Source organism: Vanellus vanellus, assembly GCF_965231255.1.
Source record: "Vanellus vanellus genome assembly, chromosome: 2".
In the NCBI taxonomy this organism is placed as follows: Eukaryota; Metazoa; Chordata; class Aves; order Charadriiformes; family Charadriidae; genus Vanellus; species Vanellus vanellus.
In genome coordinates, this window is record NC_138906.1 from 66752762 (window position 1) to 66776490 (window position 23729).

The window sequence follows — 23729 nt, forward strand, 5'->3', positions numbered from 1 at the left end:
TATTTTCTTTTACCTGAGTAAACTAAGTAAACAGATTACAAGGCAATTTAAACATATTAGCTAATACAATGTTTACTGGACTTCTCATATATAGAAACGTACTTCGACACTATTTGCAGTTTTACAAATACAAAATGAGTAAGAATTTTAAAACATATTTACTGAGCAGCCATGTCTGATATCTGTACATATCAATAGGTGCAGTGGAATTACCATAGAATTTGTAATTTAAATTTAATTAGCTTTTGTGCAACCTGGCTGTAATGTGCATTTAAAGAACTGCTGTCAACATCACAGATTCATAATATTTACTGGTGCCAGAAATGGAAAGTACAGAATAGGACAACAGCTCCTAAAATAATACTGTGCTATGCAGACATCAGTACATAATTCAAATAGTGCATTTTACTCAATGTCTGATGAGGAATAATAATTAGCTGCTAATACAGACGTGGGCATTTACAGGTATTAGGTTTGTTATAGTAAGTATGGACAAATGAACTTTCCCATATATAAATATTAAAGGAAAGGATTTAAATTAGGAAGTTATGTAATAATTAAAGAAGGGAAGTTATGTAATAAATAGCGAAACTTCCAATTCAACTTGCAGAAGATTAGTACAGTAGGAAAAAATCCTTTACAGTAGCAAAAAATCCTTTACAGTAGCAATGAAACCATTCAGAAGCATTGTCAAATCAAAGGAAATTCAGTTTTATTTTATAATCATAGCAACTGAAAGTAAAAAAAAAAAATCAATATGAAGAAAATTTAGTTTATCTTTGATAGTCTTGTTAGTGTAATTCTGTGTTATTGTACCTGTCAGATGTTTCCTCCTCTTTTTGTGCTCTATTCATTCTATCACTTTTGATTTTTCAATTCTTTCTGAATTTCTTTAGTCCAACATAAATCCATAGACACTAAAGCACAGTGAATGTGCAATTTGCAGACTAGTGTGAGTGAAAAACCATTGGAATATAATTACTTTTAAGAGGTAAGCTTGGAGTAACTTGGAGGAGAAAATTTGCGCTTCAAGTACTTGAGAATGTAAAGTGGAAGACAGCTAACAACAGTGATTGCTGACACTTTCCACAGGAAGGTCACAGTTGTGATAAAGGCAACATCTGCAGAAACAAAAAGGGAAAATAAGTAATGGGAGCTGATAACACGGAAACTGGAACTTCCATAGTGCAAAGTCAATAAAAATCTCTTACTTGTTTGCTTATGCTATTGTTCAAGACCATTCAAAATTACAAAAATTAAAAAGGCAACAAAACAACAGAAAGAGAAAGTTGACCTCAACATTTTGGTTTTGCCAACTCTTTTCTATAGAAAAGACAGGACCTTCAGAGTTCCTCTATGGTCCTTCCACTGTTTTGCAGCACAAAATAATTTCAGGGGAAACAGAATCTCAGTTTAAAAGTAAAACTTTCTCATAGTAAAAAGTTAAGACAGCTTATTTTTCTACTAGTAAGAATGACTTTTACCCACTATAATAAAAGTTCCAAACCAGAAATTCTGTTACCCTTTTGCATCTTTTATTCCATATTCAGATTACTTTTCTCTGAAACAGTCACAACACCTAGACTTAATGATTCTTAAAACCATAGAGACTAAATTAGAACCCAAAAATTTAAAGGGAAAACTATGTAGTGATACTGCCACAAGCCACAGTGAAAAGCTATTTTTTGTGACATGCATTAACAAGAATGGTGACACCATACACTTGCTACTGAAATTTTTTGACCATATTTGCAATGGTCAGGTTGCACTAAGTTATGGAAAGATCCCAGAAACGAGGTAACCTGAAGAATTGTTTGTTTTCTTTTTCTTTTTTCCATTATTTACAAACATGCATATTAAATAAGTTACTACTCTTTAATGAATTTTTAAAGACTTAAAAAAACTTCAAGAAAAGTTAAACTTCACGTACCTAAGAAAGCTCCAAAAGACACTCTGCCTATACCTGTTTCACAAAGAGGGAGAATGAAAATGAAAGGCTAGATTTACAGAAAATATGGAAGTTATGTGAAAAAAACCCAAACAGGTTAGCAACACAAAAGGGAAATGAAAAAGATGTAAGTAACATTAACTGGAATATTATTGCCTTTTACATGATGATAAGAATATTTTAAACATCAATTGAACCAAAACATTTTCAAAAGACAGATTTTATACTTGGTCATATTTTAAGGTTGTAACTAGGTAGGCAGTTTTCTTACATTTGACTTCAAGGTATAATTTACTATCTAAACAACATGATCAGAGCTGGTTTAATGTGAATGAAAATTCACTTCAGAAAATGCAGTAAAGAAATGCTTTACTGCTCCAACTTTACTCATTAAAAATACTTTGTATATTAGATTTCAGTGTAAAAACTTGTTATACAGTTTTAGCCTAAGCCTGCTTAGACATACTAAAAATCTACGTAACAGAGACATGCATAATGCAGCCGTTGTGTACAATTTCTTTAGAAACCTAAAAACTGGATTTACTGGATAGTAAAGCACTATCAAATAGTTTTGTCTTTCTAATTTGAGTTCCCTGTCATACTTACGATACCATTTCTTTGGGAGGAGATGACGCTTATAAGTAACATCATTGAAAGAAACAATTCATTTGCCAATGAAGTCAAGCACTATTGGACTGGAGTGTTTTCCCTGATACACAGAAGTTGTTCTATAACTTGAGCTGTAAACCATAACTTAGGTTTATACTACATTACATGCACAAAAAAAGACTCTCTCCCCCAAGTTGTAATGTGAGAGATTAGATCAATCCGCATTAAGCAGAAGTGAGTAACTGAAATGCATTTTCACAGATTAACTGATTCATAACACACAGTAAAATACATCTTTGCAAAAGCCCATCAAAATGCAGCCTTTTCAGTACCCTTAATGATGAAAAATACAGCAGTTAAGTTCCCAGGCTGCAAGAAGCCATGCAACCATGTACCTACTCAGTTGCTTGGGCTTGTAAGAAAGGACCCCTTACAGAAAGGTTGCAAGAAACAATGTCCTTGCAGTTTTTACACGTCTGTGAAAACCACCTAAAGGTGTTTCTCACTGAACAACATCTACAAAGGATGGAAGGACTGGCTGTCACCAACACCAAAAATTTTAAAAGACAAAACAGCAAGTTCTGCCTTATGAAGTTCCTGGAAGTTTAGACTTAAGAGCCAGTACCTGTATCTGTTCTTGATTGTTCCTTTCATTTGTAATCTGTCAACCCTATAATCTCTATTAAAGAGCGTGCATCAGTGTCAGAGAAAAGAAAAAGGTACTCTGACAAATCTGAAATAATGTATAATACAAGTATGAAGCCCAGCAGGGTCATTTCCTCATTGAAATTTGACTCCCGAGAAATCTGGGAAGTAACAGAACTTCTGGGACAGGCAATGAAGCATTTTCTGATTAAAAAAATAATTATATAATGTAAATACACTACCCTAGTCTTGAATACTTGGGACACGAGAGTGAAAGCAGAACAATGAGTCTCTTAGAAACTCCTATATAACATCTAATTCCGTTATGAGAAGTGACAACTGAAAACTCCTTGCTCATCAGCTCCTGGAAAACAGAGAGAGGAGCTGGATTCTACTCCTTGTGAGGTATAATCAAAATTGTTATATATATATTTCTGTAAAAGTTACATTTGTAAAATCACACTAAGACTGAGATAGTTGTTTTTACTGAAGGATAATTTGATATAAAAAGAAATATGTATTGTTTTGATGGCCAGATCCTTGACTGCTAAGATTTGCAGTTAAAACGCATTCTTTCATCTTGTGAACTATTAACAATCAGAATCTCAAGACAGAGCAAGGGATACTGCAATTTAAAGCAAAGCAATCTTAATATAATTATGAAACAATGATTCTTATATAAAGTAACTATCCTCATAGCCTTCTGCCTCACTTCAGCTCTTTTGAGCTTGTGGATTAGATCTAATGAGGCCCGCTTGGTCTGGCATACAAAATAGTTCACCAACTTAGTGAAAGATCCTGTTTTTTTAAAATCATATCCATTGCAATAGTACAAATCTCAAAGCCAATTTAAGGCACACAGTTTGGACTGTCAAGATCAGATCAGGGATGAAAAAAGCATGCGTGGTTTGGGTAAAGTTTATAATCTAGATAAATCATACTAACAGTAATAAAGATTGTCAAACTCTAGGAAAAAAGAAGAGACTATTTTAACCCAACATTAATTAAGCCTAATTTCAACTCAGTCATATTTCTTATGGAGAAAGCTGTATTTCACAAAGCATAACATCACGTATTCTTATTTTAAAAAAGGAGAAAAATATTAAAAATATAAAGCACAGTTCTTTGCTAAAATACTTTTACTATTACTCACCAAAGTATTCATTTAGAAATGCAAGAGAGGCCACATAGCAGCCAAGACTGAGGAATTCAGCCACCACCATTAACCAGTGCCATGTTCGTATGGTCAGTGCAACCATCAAGAGCTCAGTCAAGATTAGGGCAGTGAAGGAAATGGCAACGACATGTACAAATTCAGATTCAAACAGCAGCAGGGCTCCATACATCAGAATACCACCTAAGAAAGGCACACAAAGTTAACAATTCACTGAGAAATGAAATTTCAGCGTACCAGTTTTACAACTGCACACTGAACATTTGATTGCTTATTATGAAAATTTACCCAGTAAATTTTTATATGGTAACAACATTGATCTTTCTAAAAGAACAGAAGTAATATTTACTGTACTTTGTGCATGTGAAATAAAACAACCAAAGCAAAGCTGCGAAGAAATAAAACTATTAGAAAATTAAACACCTTTTAGTGCAATATCTGATGAACTGTTAATTAACCTCATTTCGTCAAGTGCTACAAATAAATGAGATATTGTTGAAAGTGTAATTACTTTTAACTGATTACATAATTCAGATTTCTTCGGCAGTACTTCTGTTATTCCATGAAAGAAAACTACTGTGTAAATATACGCAATGTGGTGAGCACTCATTACAATTTTTCTGGATTAGCATTTAATTAAAAACATGTCCTTTTTTAAGTGACATGCATCAATAAAAATACCAATCCACACCATGTTTTGAATAGGCCTGGCACACTACAGGAATATCGATTTACGAGATAAACAGAAAGCAATATACGTAACTGGGAATTCAACCTGCAGCTGAAAAACAATACTGCTAATAGCAGACAAAAAATTCTCAGTTCAGTAAAATTAGGACTCTCTCCTACCTTGGTAAATACTGATTAAAACCCAGATGAGGAAGGTCTTAAATGACAAAGATCTTCCCTAAGGGAAACAAGTGAGAGGACAGTTAAACAAAACTTATTTTTTCTAAGTCTACTCAGTCCATATATTTTTAATAGTTAATCACTAGAGAGATATTTCACAAATAAAATAAGCAGTCTTTGAAGTAATATAGGCTAAAAAGCTTCTACTTCTTTTTATGATTCTTCATTTATAGAAATCGCACAAAGTCTAAATTTGGGGGTAGGACAGTTAAGGCCTTAAACAGCAAAGATGCTTTACCTTGCAATGCTCTGGCTGGTTTTCAGAGGGATAATTACAGTAATATTAGTTTATTGTTTTATTTAAAATGTTTTTATGTCTGTTTTGTAAAACGTAGTCTTCAAGAAAAATAGCATTGCATACCTATGGGCCTAAACCTCAAACAAAATTCGTTACTAGTCACCTCTAAATGTTGGATGAAATGTCCATTTGCATTCATAGAATAAACACATGACTACTATAAGTTTTCAGCAAGTAACTATTACCAAATACCTTTTAAATCTTCCTTTGGTTGTGAATGTTATAGATTGAAACATACACATAAATCAGAGTAAATGCTGTGCATGTGCATATGACTCGCATTCTGTGAGGGTACAGATGAAATATGTTAGAATTGCAGAGCTGAAAGGACATGCATTTAAAAGGATAAAACAGCAAACAAAGCAGCCATTTTGGCACAAAAGAAGTGATCACTCAGGAATTGGGAAGAATCAGCACTTTATAAAGAAATGTGCTTCACTGCTGTAGGAAGTGATGAATTAACTCTTTCTATTACTTCAGTATAGGCTAAAACATTTTCTTGGATAGGTATTGTTCACGGCAAGGTGCTAAAGACATTTTCATAATTGTGTATATAGTCTAGAATGTCGGTGACAGACTGAAAGTATGGGAAAAAATTCATACAAGTACACAGAACCATTAGATTTTTTTTTATCCTATAAGTGCCTACTAATTTTCCCTGTGAGTACTGGACACTGCTTCCGCCTTCAACCATAGCTCCCAATTAGCGAGATTTGTGAAATAAGAATGAGCGTGAGTTCACCTTTATGGAACTAGAAGGGGTAAGTCACTCCTGAGCCTCTAGGGAATGCTGCACAACAGCCTGTGCATCATTTTCAGACAAAAGCAGGGGGCCCTCTTACTTGTACTTCCTTTCAAATTTTCATCAGCTCTTCTACCTATAACTCCATAGGAGCCGCAGTAACAGTAATATTGAATCAGTGGGTCCTCCAGGGTATGTGGCCACACCTGTCTCTCTTCATGAAGCTTTAATTTTCTCTTCTTCTTGCACTGGAGCTAGAGTCTGTCAATATACCTTATTCACTTGTGCCAATATATCTTATTCTTTTAAAAATCTAAAAAGCATCTTCGTCACAATCGTTTCCCAGAAAAGGAACCAATCCCAAGGAAGACAATTACAGTCCACGTCAACACGTTTGAATAGCATTTAGATGAACAGCGTTGGTAGAGATTTGCATTTAGAGCCCCTAATTTGAAAAATGATGTGCAGAAATACATAGGCTTCATAGTGTCATGAATACGGCAGCATGATCATAAATTGTTGTAACACAATAAGATTACCTTGTAATAGTGAAGTCAAACGTAGCACACAAATAACTTTTTGTACTACTCATCAATAGTCATTCACAGATCATCATCTGGCCCACACAATGCAGTGAGCTGTACTCTCCAGTTTCTCCACATTCTCTTTTTTAATTCTGAAGAGAATTATTTGGGTTCTATTTATTTAATATTAACAGAGGTGCAACATAAGCTGGGAAAGCCAGTGCTTCAGCATCTCCAAGAATTGTCATTTAAACCTAAACAGAGAACTTAGCCTGTATTAATCTACCCATCCTGGGCAGTTTCTGAGTACAGGTTAATTTCTATCTTTGGAAATAAGATGCTTCCAAGTTCCATCGCCAGGTTTCCACAGGCAAGCTTACAACTACCTTTAGCGGGTGTAAGGCTATGCTCTTTTGAGATTAATCATAGGCTGAAATCTCACAAAGAAACTTTAAAGATTCTGAAGAGGAGAAAGAGAGACTCAAGATCTCCAAAAGATGAGAAAAAATTCTCCCAGCCTAACACAGCTAATAACTAATTTAGTACAATTAAAAAGACAAAGGCTCTGAAAAGTTTGGACCCTCTTCGACTACAGTCTGCTTCTGAACTTTTAGACACATCTTCAAATAATCTACTATCCCTAAAAATACTACCTTCTTCTGTCTTGGATCATAACTTTTCTAGCTGACAGTTTAAGATAGAGCAGAAGCACCTTTCAAAAAACTTATGAAAACAGAATCTTGAGATCTTTTTCACTTTTGCAGGTAAAGAAATTATACATTTTCATTGTTTGCAGGTATGTGCAAATACACAGAAAGCAGTATCTACAGATGATTCAATTAAGAGATATCATTTATCAGTACCTGTTATTTAAAGAAAGTCAGGTTTTGGAGAGGTCAGTAGTAATTTCTGGGACTTAGGGGAAAAAAATATAATCTATAACTTAATCTACCATTTATAACTGAAAAAGAAGCTGTGGAAAAGCAAGCATAAATAACACCAGATCAGAGATCCCGAGATCCCTAGAGATCCTGGGGCCAGAATGAAAGCAACGTTTACATAACATAACTTCATGTTTGAACTATTTCAGTTCAACCATTGGTGACTTAACAGATTTATTAATAAAACTGAGTGGAACATTTGGTACCATGGATTATTTTCATAGGAGAAAAGTCTGCATTACGTTAGTTGTGCTTCTGTCTTGAATGGAATACCTTAAGGAAATTACCTTAAGAATTCCCAGTTTTGCATGCTGGACATTCCAGCATTTGTTCATATCTGTGCACCGAGGACATTCATACCTTTGTGAGATCCTTATAAAGTTCTGGATACAGTAATGCCATTTCTGGCTTCACATCCTGATCCAATACTAGAGAGAAGACTGGAAACATAGTATATATGGTTGCATACCTAGGTGAAAGGAAAGCACATAAATCGACACTTTTGTATGATACGATTTTAAACTGATCTGAGTTCGATTATTCTTTTTATCTAAGTGGAATTAAACTGGTTCTTCTACCCAGTACTGAGGCAGATACCAATACAGCTTTACACATGCAACCTGCTCTTGTGCTTCTGAGAGCTGCCAGTCGTGAACTTACAGCGCTTTTATACATTCAAAACTAGTAAATTTCTTTTTTCTATATATATCACCCAAGCTTATCGTCTCTTACCATACGCCCTGTGCACTTGCAATTTGGACAAGCAGTTCAAAAACCTGATATTTAAATCCATCCTCAGATGATGGCATGAAAACTGCAGCAAAAACAAGCACTGTATTCTGGACATCACAGCATAGGTAGGTAGACGAACGAAAGTCTGCACAGCTCTGTAAGTAGCTTTGGATTTTAGAACACACATGCCAGATAGTAAAGCATGTACTTTCCTGGAGTTTAGCACAACTATTTACAAACATTTTGGAGAGGTCTACTGCTTGCCTCTGCAGAGTCTGGTGTAATCAGACCTTGATTTCACTACGATTTAAGTTACTATTGATTTAAGTTATTGTTTACAAGGAGTATAAAAAGAACCTCTTGGGACAGAGGGGGCAGAGAGCAGGGACAAACACGAATGTGTATGCATATCCCTGAGCTGTATGACTTGGGGAACCACTTTACTAAAGCAGCTTCTGCAACAAGAGCAGGGTGCTCCTAATCCTGCACACATTCACCTAAACAGAAATCTATGTGGCAGACGGGTAGTGCACTCTCAGAGGAAATTTCATAGTCAGTAGCTTCAGCTCCATTTTTAACAGAAAAATCTGTCCTTCTCACTGAGGCTTGCATAGCAATCTGTGTAACAGCTGAAACTGGTCTGCGAGATTTATTCTATTGTTTTCACCCTGTATGTGAAAAAGGTTACACGGTATCTTCTTCTAAGGCTATGCAGATCCCTCTCTTCAGAGAACTGGTAATGAGGCTTCCAGCCAATATAGTGCATATTCAACCTAGGTCGACTTTTCTTTATACACTCATTCCAGGTTTTGGTAGCATACCAGTGATAAACATATAAAAAACGAGGCAGAAACCAACTACAAGATGTTATTTAACAAGTTAGTTTGCTATATTTATTACCAGATATCGTAACTGTTGGTTTTGACTTACCCTACCATTAGGAATCCTTGGTACAAGGGAACAGATGCAAAATAGAAGACTGATGAAAATACAGCCTACAAAAAGCAGATAATTATATATATTTAATATAATTCTATATACAAAACATTACCATAAAGAAAAAAAACAATACTGGTTGATTAAGATTTTGTGACATTTCAAAGACAGCCACAGCATTTTTAACTATTCAGAAAATGAAGTTTTAAATACCTGCATAGTTGAAATAATAAGGCCTCGGTGCATGACGAATTGACCAAGTGCTGCTGATCTTTTGTAACTGTTTCGACCATGTACCATCAGCAGCCTACCTATGTGTTTAAACTGCGTGATAGAAAAGTCAGCTGCTAGGGAAGCTTGTTTTCCCTCCTAGAACAAGACAAAAATATTCCAAATATGAAACCCACTGTAGAAGATGTTTCAAATTTAAAAACTATAATTGATAATTAATTTTAAAAGTCAAGTTTGCTTCTGCTTCAGAAATCAAGCCTGCAATGAGACAAAGGACAATTTTTTGTGCATATTCTAAGATATAGAGGCTAGAACAAGTTTAATCGCCTATCCTGCTTCTTCAGGTAAATGCTACACAGAAATAACTATAGTGTTTTCTGCTTTTCTTGCTTTTTGTATCTAAAAAGATAAAGCAGAGGACATAGAAGAAAAGAAAATATTAGTTCAAAGGCTAAGAATTTTTCTCATCTTACAGCCTATTTTAGAAATGATCGATTAATTAGAATGATTAATTATAAATGATCGATTCACCAAGAATTGTCTAAGAATAAAGCTTCTAATCCCATGTTACTAAACTACTATGTGGTACGTATTTGACAATGAAACTGTTAGCGTTACCTTGCCTTCAATTCCAATTCCACAGTCTGCTGCTTGGATCATGCTGACATCATTTCCTCCATCACCTGGAAAATGTCACTGCAATATTCAGCTCTTCAGAGGTTTCACTCCCCTGGCCTTACAGTATTTTATAAGCCCCTGATATACCTTTACATTCTTACAATTAATCTATGGATTATGACTAATTACTTCAGCAATCAAGGCTTTTTCCTGTGGAATAAAGAAGATAAGCGCACCTTTCTCATAGAATGGTATTTTCTGCTACAGCTACATAATACCTGGCTGTTGATAAAGAAGACTCTTTGGTTTTGTTTCAACTATTTCTCAATGGTGCCATCTACTGCTTAAATTTATTACAGATTTTAGCTAGTGCAAATAAAGATTGTGCCAACGTTTACCTATTGCACATGTGCGTTTTCCAGTGTGGTGCTGTAACAGTTTCACAATATGAGCTTTTTGGGTGGGAGAACATCGGCAGCACACTACAGCAGGACACTGACAAGCCAACTCTACAAATTCATGCTCATAATACTTCAGACAAACCTAAGGAAAAAAATACACTCGCGTTTACTTATGATTAAATACTACTACGTGTAGTCTAAGGCAAAAACACAGTATAAAGAATTCTTTTATGAAGTTTTGCATGGACATCATCTATCTGGAAGAAAAAAAGCCACATTCTCCTGACTGTGGTTTTATTATTTTAAACTGACATTGTCTTTCATTTAGAGGGCCAACAATTTTGGGGTTAAGAGAATACCTAAGCACACTGCATACAAATTCCATTTCATTACCGTATAGGAGACCAGAGAACCAATAACATTTGCCCATAGCACTCAGTGAAAAACAAGTCTCTCTAAGGACAACTTGAAGTATGGGCAAATATTGGAAAAATGTTTAAAAGCATGAAGACACCAATACTTTACTTTTTGAACATAAGCATATGGATAAATGTAATTTAACAGCAATCAAGTTCTTACCTCAAGTGAGTCCCCAGATATCACCAAGGCACAGTCATGCTTCCTCCTAAAGGCATTTAGTTCTAAGTGAGCCTCTCCCCGAGTGGTAACCTTCAATAAAAAACGCTCACTTAAAAGATTTTCGTTATATTCTTAAAAAACTGCCTAAATAAATCAGGTTTTGAGAACTCATACACAGAAGGCCTTTGTTCTTCAACAAGTGTTTTACCCCAGTGCAAGCCCAATACCCATGGGATATGACTACAAGCCTCAAATCTTACAGAGTGAAAAAGTAATCCTCACACAAGGAAATCTACATAGTCAGCTTAACTGGTTCCTCACCAAAGCAGACCAGGGCTAAAAAAATTAATGAATTCATGACATTAAAATATCTTAAGTTCAAGCTGACTTGAGTCTTTCTGTCTTGGCAGGGCCAGAGGAAAAAAAAAATAGACAAAAGACAAAGCAAATCCCAAAACTTTTATTTATTAATCAGTAAAATATATTCTTAGAATAATGCAAAATGTTAATATTAATAGTTCCTTCAGTTTGGGTAAGTAGACATAGATTTCAAAAGGCACATAAAAATGCTCAACAATACTAATCCTTTTGGATCTGGAAAAGAGAAGGCTCCAGGGAGACCTTATTGCGGCCTTCCAATACCTAAAGGGGGCCTACAGGAGAGCTGGGGAGGGACTTTTTACAAGGCACGTAGTGATAGGACAAGGGGGAATGGCTTCAAACTGGAAAAAGGTAGATTTAGATTGGGTATCAGGATGAAATTTTTTACTCTGAGGATGGTAAGGCACTGGAACAGGTTGCCCAGAAAAGTTGTGGAAGCTCCATCCCTGGAGGTGTTTGCGGCCAAGTTGGACAGTGCTTTGGGCAACCTGGTCTAGTGGGAGGTATCCCTGCCCATGGCAGGGGGGTTGGAACTAGATGATCTTCAAGGTCCCTTCCAACCTAAACCATTCTGTGATTCTATGATCTTTCATGAGTATGCAAGCAGGATCAAATGGCATAATACAAACTACATCATAGATTTTTTTTATTTACGTAACTATTGTTTCAGAAAGGCCCAACTGCGAAATGCAAAAAATGGTCAAAGGTTACCAAATAGATTTTGGCAAGTTTTGAGCTAGAACACAGAACATGAAAAACTTAAATTATAACCAGATTTTCAGGAGACTGGCAGTTTGGTTTTGTTTTTCCCAAAGATCAATGTATTCTAGAGCTCTCATGTAAGACACAGTTCCACACATAGATTACACTTCTAGTTTTGGCTCTGTCAGCACTTAGATTAAATAAGTTTTAAAATATGAGTCTTAATTACACTGAATGTGAAGTTTTGTCTTTGTCCCACTACTACCCAGAATCAGATGCAGTCCAAAGACCTTTCTCCCTCCAGATGGGGTCTACTACACAAAATTTTAGTTACATTAAAAAGCACTTGCAAAGAGAAAAACCCATACACATGCCCCGATTGGGAATTTTTTCCTCCTTTTAAACATGTAAAGAGAAAGCTCCTTGTCTGCCAGTTGTTAGGAACCCTGGATTACATTGGTCCATTATAATCTTTCTGAATTACAGAGATTAAGAGATGTCAGCACTTGGCATACACTGATGCACGGAGGGTTTTTTTTTTTTTCATTTTTAAATATCTCTAGAACAATATACGAACATTATTACAAAATGAGAAGCTGAGACTTCTCAGAATAAAAAGGAAGAGCATTAAAAACAACATAAATTGTTTTGGGAAGCCAAAGTAGTAAATAACATTTTATTTACTAATCTATAACTAAAATAGAAGTGTTAAGAATGCTTAGTATTTTCTTACATTAATCCAGTAGTTATTTCTTTGCAACAAATACAGCCAGAGAAATAATTCTGTATAAATCCATTTTCTAACTAATTTAAAACTTTGCATACTCCGAGTTAACACAGTTTTATGCTGATCTCTTATTACCAGTCGAGGTAATGAAAATAAAAATCTGACTCAACTAAATAGATTTTGTTCAGGAAGACTTAATTTGTGGTGTTACAACATGGAAAGGTCAACAAAAATTGATCTGAAGTTTTATCAGAAGCATTAATAATTTAATTGCAAATAGTAGTCTGCAGGGCCTAATTTGCCATTCTGATGCTTCAGAAGAAACTACATTTACATGTAAATTATATTCATATAATTATTTCTGTAGGTGCAAGCGGTTCATTTAGAACAAACACAGACACATTATGTCTGATCACACAGCATCTATCAACTTCTGGAAAATCTAATTTTATTTGGCTTCAGTAGAGCTGATGCTATGCAAATATAACCAAAATGTACAGAAAAAGATATTCAGTTTACCTTTCTAACAATTATCTTAAACAATTATCTAACAATTATCTTATCTGTTAATAAAATGCAAATATATATCACAATATAAAAAAATAATCTAATTTTGGATGTTGGCATCACAGTTTAATTCAGGATTAATTCTGCTTGAGTGTGAAGAATTCTATTAATGAAAATGCTAGAACAAGTAAGAACCACATTCAGACAGCCTAAATTCCTGGACACTCCTTCCTATTGGCTCAACACCTCCCACAGACCCCTCCATCATTATTCAGAGGTACCTTACTATGTCTTATGCATAAGTGAAGATCGTAAAACACATCTGAACCTGGGTCACCCAAACATGGCTACAAACATTTCTGTAGCATATCAGTAAATCTAGAAACAAGGATGCTTAACCAGAAGCAATGCTTTGTTATTCTACATCCTTGAATAACAACCTAAGTACTACTCTCTTGACCATTATTATGACACTCAGTACAATAACCCATCAATTTTCAACAAGCAGCCAACTAGTAATCAAACAAAGCAACATTATTATTAGCTGTCCTTTAATGAACCAACAAAAAAGTTGGAACTATACTTACAGGTCTGAAAATGTGAATATCTTGAGTCCTAGACACTAAGTGAGAACTTTTTGCAATGCAAGTTGCTGTCTCCAGTTTATCTCCTGTTAACATCCATATCTGCAAAATAATGTAAAAGTTTTAATGTGTTTGTTCTCCAAATCTATATGACATCTCTCTCCAACCTTTTTCTGGTACCTTTTGGGATTAGACTACCAGAGAAAACATACTGATGTGTGCATTTTAAACTAAAATTAACAGGCAGGTTTTACTGCAATAACACATGAAGCAGAAAAGAACTGTCTTTACTTCAGGCAGCTCCATTCCCCTTCCCTCCTCACAAGGGCCAATGTCCCAATTTACAAGAAGACAAGATGAAACTCTGGGGAAACCCACTGGCACAGCTGAACAGCAGGGAAAGCATAAAAGCCTTTTCTTATGGCCCTGATACTACCTTGAGGAAAAGAGTGAGGATGCAGACAACTACAAGAGAGAGAACATTTGTCAGCAAATGATGTGACACAACAGTCTCTGACCCTAGTGAGAATCTATCAGAAAGCAGCAGCCAAGCAATGAGACAGCATATCCTGGAGGAAGAGCTACAGTCCCAACGCTCAGAGGTCCTGCCCACGGACCACACAGAACTGGGATGAAGGCATTAAAGTTTAAGCAATAAGGTTGAGGATCCATCTGTTCTTGAAGTGAGACAGCTCACTTTCCCTCAGCCCCTTAACACCAAGAAAGTTGAAGGACATCTGGATGAAATACCATTAGCCCTAGACCAAACAGAACAGACCACACAGGAAGAATGACTTAAGATGCAGGAGTTATTACTGGATAGTTACTAAGTTAACAGTTGCAATTTTATTAACCCGTAAGCCTCTGTCTCCCTCTTTTCCTGTACAACTCAGGTAAGATCGTTTTCATTAGTGTCCACGTGGGTCAATGAACAATGACAAGAGACTCAAGTTTTCTCATCAGTAGCTGTGTAATCTATAATTTTATGACCTATCTACAGCTACTATTGTGTTTCCTGCCTACTATAACATGGGTTTTAATTAAAACCAGAACAGTTTTAATGCTCTGAAATCCTAGAACTAACCACTAAACAAAACAAAAACCAAAAAACCCCAGAAACTATGAATTGTCACACACTTCTATGCCTATTTGTAGCAGCATAAACCTAACAGTCAGAAGTGACCACATATAGGAAAAATATGAAGAGCAAATGAGAAAATACTATACATGAACTACCAATATTTAAGTACTTTGCACTAGTCACACCATACAAAAAAGAAATTTGATGTAATCATAAGGCTTTAATCCATACATATATTTTTCTAATTACGCACACCACTGCATTACCAGCTAATTCACCTGAAAGACTTTGGGGAACAGGGATTAATTTAAAACAGAATAACAAAATAGCAGAGATGGGAAGGGCCCTCTGGAGATTATCTAGTCCAACTCCCTCGCTCAAAGCAGGGTCAACTACAGCAGGCTGCTCAGGACCACGTCAAGACAGTTTTGAACATCTCCAAGGATGGAGACTCCACAAGCTCTCAGGGAGACCTGCTCCAGTGTTTGAACACACTCACAGTAAAAAATTTTCTTCTTGTGTTCAAGTGGAACTTCCTTTATTTTAGTTTGCATCCATCGCCTCTTGTGCTTTCACTGTGCACCGCTGAAAAGAGCCTGGCTCTGTCCTCTTTGCAACCTCCCTTCAGGTATTCACAGACATTAATAAGATCCTCCTGAGCCTGCTGAACTTCACCCTCTCATAACTACTGTGTGTGGCCAAGGCCGTTCCCGCAACCAACCTTCACATCCCTGACCAATTCCTGCACAAAGGAACTTCACACACAATGTCTTGTTTGTTTCTGCTAGCTCATGCCCAGAATGTGCTTAGGACTTGCCGTACTTCTTACTTTGAATAAACCCGAATAGAGAAAAATACAATTCATGTCTTGTTAAAAAAAAAAGTTAATAAATGATAACCTGTTGTTATGTCAGCAGTATGTGTTTAGTACCTTTATTCCAGCATTTCTTAGCATCTCTAGAGTTGGTCTAACATCTGCTTGCAGCTGATCTTCTACTCCAGTAAGACACAGCAATTCCATTTCTCGCTCCAAACTCTCTACAACAGCAGCAACCTTCAGGTTTCTGTCATGTATGCTTAACTTTGCTTGGTTGTATCGACTCTGTTTGCACAAATACAAAAACACTTAGAGTTTGCTATGACTTATAAAGTATACCTGTAGTCTACTAATCAGTTATAATATGGATACACCTTTTTTTTCTGACAAATCACCTCAAGAGAATGCCTTCTGAAGAATTAAGAATTAGGCATCACAGCATCTAAGCAGGAACTGCTCTTATCTTTGAGCACAAGTAGATTTTTTTAGGTCATGAATTAACATTGCACTAGCTTCTGGGAAAACACTGTCCAGTCACATAAAGAAAACCAGTATCTTATGTATGACTGCAGAACAATCACTAACAAATGACAAAACCTCTAACAGATTGTGTGCCATACCTCAACTATCGATACTTTAATCATCTTTTTTGCCACCTTAATAGAATAAAAAAGAGAATAAAAAAATAAAATAGAGTAAAAAAGTTTAGTTACTTCCCCTTGAAGTAACTAAACATGGTGAAGCACAAGATCTCTGTGTGCCTTCATACCTCAAAATCTTGATACTGTTCTTCAGTCAGTGATTTTTTGGCAACAACCAGTGTACGCAGTCCTTCTCGTGCCATATTACCACACTAAATGGACCAAACCACAGAATAGTTATGCAAATATTCAACCGTATGTACCCATTTTATACTATATGCTAACAGGGGATATTGGTATTTCTTTAGACTCTTAGATTATTGTGGAGAAGCCACAAGCAGAATAAAAAGCAATTATACTTCAGGTCCCCCAAATGAAGTGGTATGCTATTGGTAAACCAATTACATTTCCTCTCCTAGCTTAAAGAAAGCTCTTTTAGGTTGAAGCTCAAAAATAAATTAAAAGCATTTTTGAGGTGCGTAACAGAGCTACATTTCCTTTTTCCACTGAACACACCTCTTATCAGAAAAATATCTACACATTAAAAAAAGTCATGGAATAGCATGTCTTAATGAAAAACAAGGCTGTCCAGTGCAAAACACTTATTGATTTGACCTCATAAAGCTAAATAAATTAAACAAGTATTTTACAATTAATTGTGCATCATTATCGCCGAAAGTAATTTTTATGACATTTTGCTAGGTCTTGAGGGAATTTAATTTATTCATGTCCCCGAATAAATCAAACTGCCCTGCAGCAGATATTGATTCATATTGCCAATACCATTATGAACATACATGGTGTAATCATTGTATTAACATATTGTCTGTATGTAGGGTCAAAATAAGATGATTGCTGGTACCTACTAGAGCCACATAGGGAAAAATATTAATCAGTTTTGAAATTCAGTCACTAGCTATTTTAAATTAAGTTTAATAAATGTGCAAAAACCTATTTCAATTTGGCTGCAACCCTTACTAAACTTTGCAATTCATAATCATATCTTGTTGTAGAATTCGATAAAACAAGGGCATTTCAGGATACACAGGTTTATAGCAGAATACTTCTCAGAAATAATTAGGTTTTATGTGAAAGGTCAGTCAATGAAAAACAAACTTCCTTGTTTAAAGTAGGAATGTGTTCTGCTATGACAACCAGCTTTGCTTTTCCTGTAGGTTATTCAAGAATTGGAAATAATTCTAATCCCTTAAACCCCATTCAGGATATAAGTAAAGTGAACTTCAAAACTCATTGCTGCATTGTCTCAGGTTCTCCTTTGAACATATTCCAATAATACCTGATATTTTGATTTTAAATTTTTAGCTTTTACAAAACATTATTTTTTATAAATTTTGATTTTGTTTCTTACCTCTTCTTCTAACCAATCATTGTATTGTACAATAGTGGACATTGCAACATCTGCACCCTTCATGTAAAATGTAATTTCTCCTGAAGATTCATCCTAAAATTTTACAAGAGGAATAGAGGGGGAAAAAAAATAATCTGTTTATACAGTCAAAACACTTACCTATCAATAACCTAATTGTCTTTTGAAGTAGTCAATGGATTATAATTTATAAGATATGAAGTACTTTGCCAAGAGGTGGGTAAGTTTTATTACTTGATGTTACTACTTCCATCGACATCCCTGATTCCATTGAGATGCATATTCCCTACTTTCTCATGTAAGAGGATCAGTTCTAATTGAAGTCAATGTAACAGATTCTCATCATCCGTATAAATTTTAAGATATCACTGTTTTGCCCCCCTCTAACTCCTATTTTGTTTCTTTGGTATATACTACCTAGCCCACAACAGAAAATTTGCTCTGCACCTTTAAAATACCTAAGTAATTAAAAATTTACAAATAACAGTGTAAATAGTTGTTACAGATGTTTTAATGATGAAACATTCATCGCATATTCGGAGAATTCACACGCAGACACATATAATCCAAATCAGGAGTTCCTGAGTTACCATCTGTCACAGAAGGAAGAGATTAGTCTCATCTGCAAGCTTCTTATAATATCGCTGAACACGTCACTATTAAACAGACTTCTTGGGGCCAACCTCACCTAATGAAAGACAGACTTGCCAAGGTCTCTCCAGACAGGAGCACGCACATATTCTGCCTGAAGTATCCTTGCCTAAGGCTGATGGCAAGCCTGTCTTGTCATCATGGGCAAATAAAAAACGGTGTGAGTTTGACACCTATTTAACTGGGACTTGGCACTGAACTAACCATCTAACAATGTTGTCTGAAACCGTTCTGTTACAGTGTCTGATTTTAGGAAGGGAGAAGGTAGAAGTATGTAGTGTGGATGGCTTAACATTGGCTGAGGTTTGAACCTTCCTTTTAGTGTGGTGGTGTGGCTTCCTTTCATCTGAGGTTTTAATGATCATTACTATGCTTCCAACTGGGCATCTAGGAGACAATTAAGCACATATCTCATAAATCTTAGACCTTGTGGGTTGTGGTGTGTATGCACGCCAGTTCAGATATCAATACTGCATCTGGAGAAGAAGCAGCACTAGTAGTATAGAAAGATGCTAACTCTTATTGTAAGAAATTTCAGCCATTAATTTATCCCTTGAAGAGGCAACATATCTTGTAAGAAAGCAAACATTTGAAAATTAAAAACAAATGCTTAAAGGCAACTTGCAGCTTCAGAGACTAAGCTTGAAGTAGGAAAATTAACATGGTCTCATGTAAGACAAGAGTTTGTCCTTTACAAAGCTCTCTGCAACATTGGTTTAGCCTGATTTTTCTATAAATGCTTGCCTAGTATTTCATTTGTACCTGTGTCAAAGCTATATTTTCCATTTGAAAATCTTGTGAAATGCATTCCATGAAGGATCAAGTTTCTATTAAATTTCATAAAAACAAACATTTAGTACAAACATTTTTTGAGAAATAAAAACCAACACCCGGAACACCCCCCAAAATTACCCTAACTATGATGCCCATGCGCTTGCTCTCAGAAGTGAAGGGAAAGATCTGCAGAATATAGTATGTCAGAATGTGTCCACCAGGGGTCTTCAGCTGCATTGAGGTCAAATCCCTGTTAACCAGAGTGAGACCAACACTTTCTGTCCACTGCACCAGAGCTACCTAAAGAAAAAAAGGAAAAAAGAGCCACATTTAAGTGTGAAAGGTCTATTATACTGTTATATAAATTAGGCTAAAGTCAAACAACTGTTGCTAGGGTAAAAATCTAAACTCTTCCAAGAATTTAGGAAAAAACATGTGAATAGCAGTAAACAGTACAAAATCTTAATACACCAAATGAGTATTTTATTTCAGAAAGCTTAGAAAAATTCTCAAGAATATAAAAACTTATTTGAACTTATTCCTGAAAATGCGGTATTTAGAATATATTACTCAGAAATAACAGTTCTAATAAAAACCCCAGGTATACATTCAACAATACTTAAAGGACATCCAGTAGAAATTATGCAAAACCAGAATGCAATTTCTGTACCAACGACACTGCTATGTAAGTAAAAGATTTGGGGAGTATTTCCCTATAAAACATTTTATTAGACAAAACAATTACATGCAAGTTGAGACACTGTAATATGTAGTAAATAGGATCTTATTTTTAGCTTGCTTTGTTCTCTCACATCATTTTGTTACTTTGTTTCAACAATAATATAATTGAGTTCTTACCATATCAAATGAGATGGAAACTAAGCTTACAATACTGCATCCCACAAACACACTCGTGAAAGTTCCTCTTACAAACCCAGAAATGCTGCTTTATACAGTTATCACTATTAGCTACCACTACATGCCATCTTAAATGCATGCATCAGATTTGCCTTTTTTAAAAAAAAATGCTGCTTTAAATTGCTGGACATCTAGCTTCTGCTTTCTTCTATGTTATGCTTTCTATCATCATCACCATGTGGTTTATTCCTTCAAAAAAATAATTAACTGCTTTACTGTTAGTTTATATGCAATATTCCATATTGGATGAGAAGTTTCTCATTAAAAATAAAAACTTCTCTTCCTCAATTTTATTTTTATTTTTCCAAACGCTAATCCTTATTGGAAATTAGATTTTTAATTGACTAGAAAGGTAATTATAGTGAAGTTCACATGATTTTTATGGAACCTGCCTCTGCTATGAATCTCAGGTAAGATGAAAAAAATAAAAATCAAGCAGTCTGCTAATAGATACGCAAGTAGTAAAATCCCTAGATAAGTTCAACAGACATGATGACTAATGCTCAGTAAGAATTTCACTCAAAGCAAGTAAATCACCATAGCTTCTATGAAAATTTAAAACTGGGGAAAAAAAATGTGTGAACCCCTAAGAAATCCTAGTAGTGCCATCTGTGTAGGCATCACCAAATACAAGCACAGCAAGATGCAGTTACAGAAGAGAAAGAACACACTTTGAAAAGCACCATTTTAAAATCTCAAAAATCACAGGAAGTCTCTTTAGAGATTTTTCTTCTTCAATAAAACTACCATATAAGCTGTAAATGATCCAGTACTCCCAAGGTTAATTTTCAATTTTCACAGTGAAAGGTTACTATTACATTCTGACCTGTAAATTGCATCTTTCTACTAATACCCTATCATCTCATTTGTGTCCCTTTGCAGCTAGGACTTAAGTGTTCTATATTTGGTGACTCACATCTGTTTATTTTTTCGTTTATGCTTGGCTTCACTTACCATTTGAATTAGCATTTTGCAGCACAGTCATTTTGGATTCTTATACCTGGCCTATACACAACTGCACCTTTTTTTTTTCTTTTAAATTGATCAGTGCAAATACCATAGCAGAAATAGTCAATAAGGCTCAAGAGTCAAATAGATGCCTAAAAGGCAACTGAACAAACTTGAAAGCAAGGCATTAAGTTGACTCTCATCATTCAGAATGAATCAGAGCACCTAGACCTTAGACCTAGAGCATCCAGAACAGACCCAGACTTCACCATTAAATATCTGAAGCTTTTAGCATATGCAAATTAAAAAAAAAAATTATTTCACACACGGCACGAAAATCTAAATTACAAATCTTAACAAATAAATATATACTGAATGGCTGGCTATACAGAGTTCAGAAAAAGGATTCTTAAGTAAGTCTCTCATCTTGAGGTTACTGCTCTAGAAGTATATTCTCCTCTCTTCAGTAAGTTTCTGAAACCTTACATCAAAATGGTCTTGCGATCTAGTGTGCATACATCAAGAATGCCTAGAATGCGAGGTAAATGCAGCAGCTGTGGCTTCTACAGAGCTTGACATACTGGATGGAGTCAGATAAAGCAATTAAAAGCCGGAAAAGCACAAAAGTCTTCACTAGTGATGCTAACATTTTGCTTTAAAAAAAATTCATTCTAATTAAAATATTTATTTGCTGATAACCATTAATTTCCTAACGGTCACAGATGAAATGTGCCAAGTTTTCTGATTCCGGGTTAGGGACTTACTTGAATAGTTTGTGGATCTTGCCTAGCTTATCACCAAGCTTCCCTTCTATGGAAACTGACTGCCTAAGAGACAGAAGTGCACTGGTAGATATAAGATCATCCCACTACTGAGACACAGGTTTGCACTTGAACCCACCGACTGGGTAGTGTTCTCATGACAGGTAATGTAGGTGGAGTCAAAGACAACTTCTGTGGTTTCTGACTTGCTAGTTGTCTTCCTCCTCAGCAGCAATCCAAAGGGTAAAGAAAACTATCCACGTCTTTGCATGACAAGGTCAAAGTTCTGGTCCAAATTAAAAATGAAGGTAGCAAATATTTGCATTATGAAATGGAAATGCAACAGATCTGACAAAAGGTACTGAGAAACACCTCTTGTTTAGTGTTTCTCACCCAAAATCTTTCAGATGTTTTTATTTACCATGTGTCCACTGTTGAATTCTGGTTGCCTGTCAGCAGTGTCTCTCCACTAGAGGACACTCGACCCTCAGAGCTTCAAAAGTTCACAGCTCCAAATATGAAACTCTTCATTTACCACAGCACAGATTTCCATTCAAAGTCAAATTCAGACACTTCATAAGGAAATTCTCTCAACTCAAGCAGTAACTGTGCAACTCACAACATAACCTACAGCAGTACCAGCTCAGGAGGTGGAAGTAGCTTCTCCAAGCAGGATGGTGTGTCTAGCTCAGTTGCCTGAGGAATGCGTACGTCTCGAGAGGGGCATGAAGAGGGAAAACTTCAGAAGCACTGTTGTTACAGACCATGGCAACCCTGCATACTAATTCCATGTTCTGGGGACATAATCACCCCATTTGTTTAGAAGTGTTCATTTACGGAACTAAATCAGAACAAGCAGCTTATAAATATCTTAGGTAGTTTCTAGAAGTTCCATAAAGTACACAAGGCTGTTAAGTGACAACGATGCAGTTACCTATTTTATCAGTCACAAAAGCTAAGCCTACTAGAGTCAGGAAAACTAATAGTTAAGGACTTCATAAACCCCACTGCACGCACAGAAAAAAAAAACCAACTCAAAACCATTATTCCTGTTGCAGATTCAGAACTACGTATTTAATTAGAACATTAGACTGATTTTAACCTAAAATAAATACTACTCAACAATTTTAAAAAACTTTAGAAAACAGGTAAACTGATAGGCCACAAAAACCTTGGTATATTTACTTTTGTTGTAAATCAAATGCATTCTAAATGTGGGTTTTTTTTCCATCTATGGTGCCAACATTTTTTTATTTTTAAGGAAAAAACCTCAAAGTTCTATTAGCCTATGACCCCCATTTAATAACCCCAATGAATATAATCATGCGGCAGAAAATGCTATAAGTGTCTAAGCACACGAGTCAAAATTCAAAATTAAGGCTGAAATGTAAGATGAAACAGATTGTCCATAGGAAGCATTTATAGAACATCCATATCTTTATTTCCAACTCTGAGAATGAAAGAGTTAAGTACCTCCCTGCTTTATCAAATAATAGGAGTTTGCTTCTCTGTAGAGTGGTGTTAGATAGCTTTAGGCCATTCAATCAGTATCTACAGGACCGT

The 23729-nt window shown here is 35.6% G+C and overlaps 1 protein-coding gene across 1 annotated transcript in view; it reads right to left on the reverse strand.

Moving 5' to 3' along the window:
* Window positions 1-692: 692 nt before the first annotated feature.
* ATP9B (ATPase phospholipid transporting 9B (putative)) overlaps window positions 693-23729 on the reverse strand; it is a gene marked incomplete at its 5' end in the record, with an annotated part of 74379 nt that continues 51342 nt past the window's right edge. The window contains 16 exons of the mRNA XM_082499177.1: window positions 693-1121; window positions 1931-1963; window positions 4356-4559; window positions 5226-5283; window positions 8151-8259; window positions 9453-9517; window positions 9672-9827; window positions 10308-10372; window positions 10706-10850; window positions 11288-11377; window positions 14192-14290; window positions 16201-16371; window positions 16707-16742; window positions 16856-16939; window positions 18097-18189; window positions 19678-19839. Of these exons, the coding sequence (XP_082355303.1) occupies window positions 985-1121; window positions 1931-1963; window positions 4356-4559; window positions 5226-5283; window positions 8151-8259; window positions 9453-9517; window positions 9672-9827; window positions 10308-10372; window positions 10706-10850; window positions 11288-11377; window positions 14192-14290; window positions 16201-16371; window positions 16707-16742; window positions 16856-16939; window positions 18097-18189; window positions 19678-19839 (1707 nt within the window). The 3' untranslated portion in view covers window positions 693-984. The remainder of the gene's footprint in view (window positions 1122-1930; window positions 1964-4355; window positions 4560-5225; window positions 5284-8150; window positions 8260-9452; window positions 9518-9671; window positions 9828-10307; window positions 10373-10705; window positions 10851-11287; window positions 11378-14191; window positions 14291-16200; window positions 16372-16706; window positions 16743-16855; window positions 16940-18096; window positions 18190-19677; window positions 19840-23729) is intronic.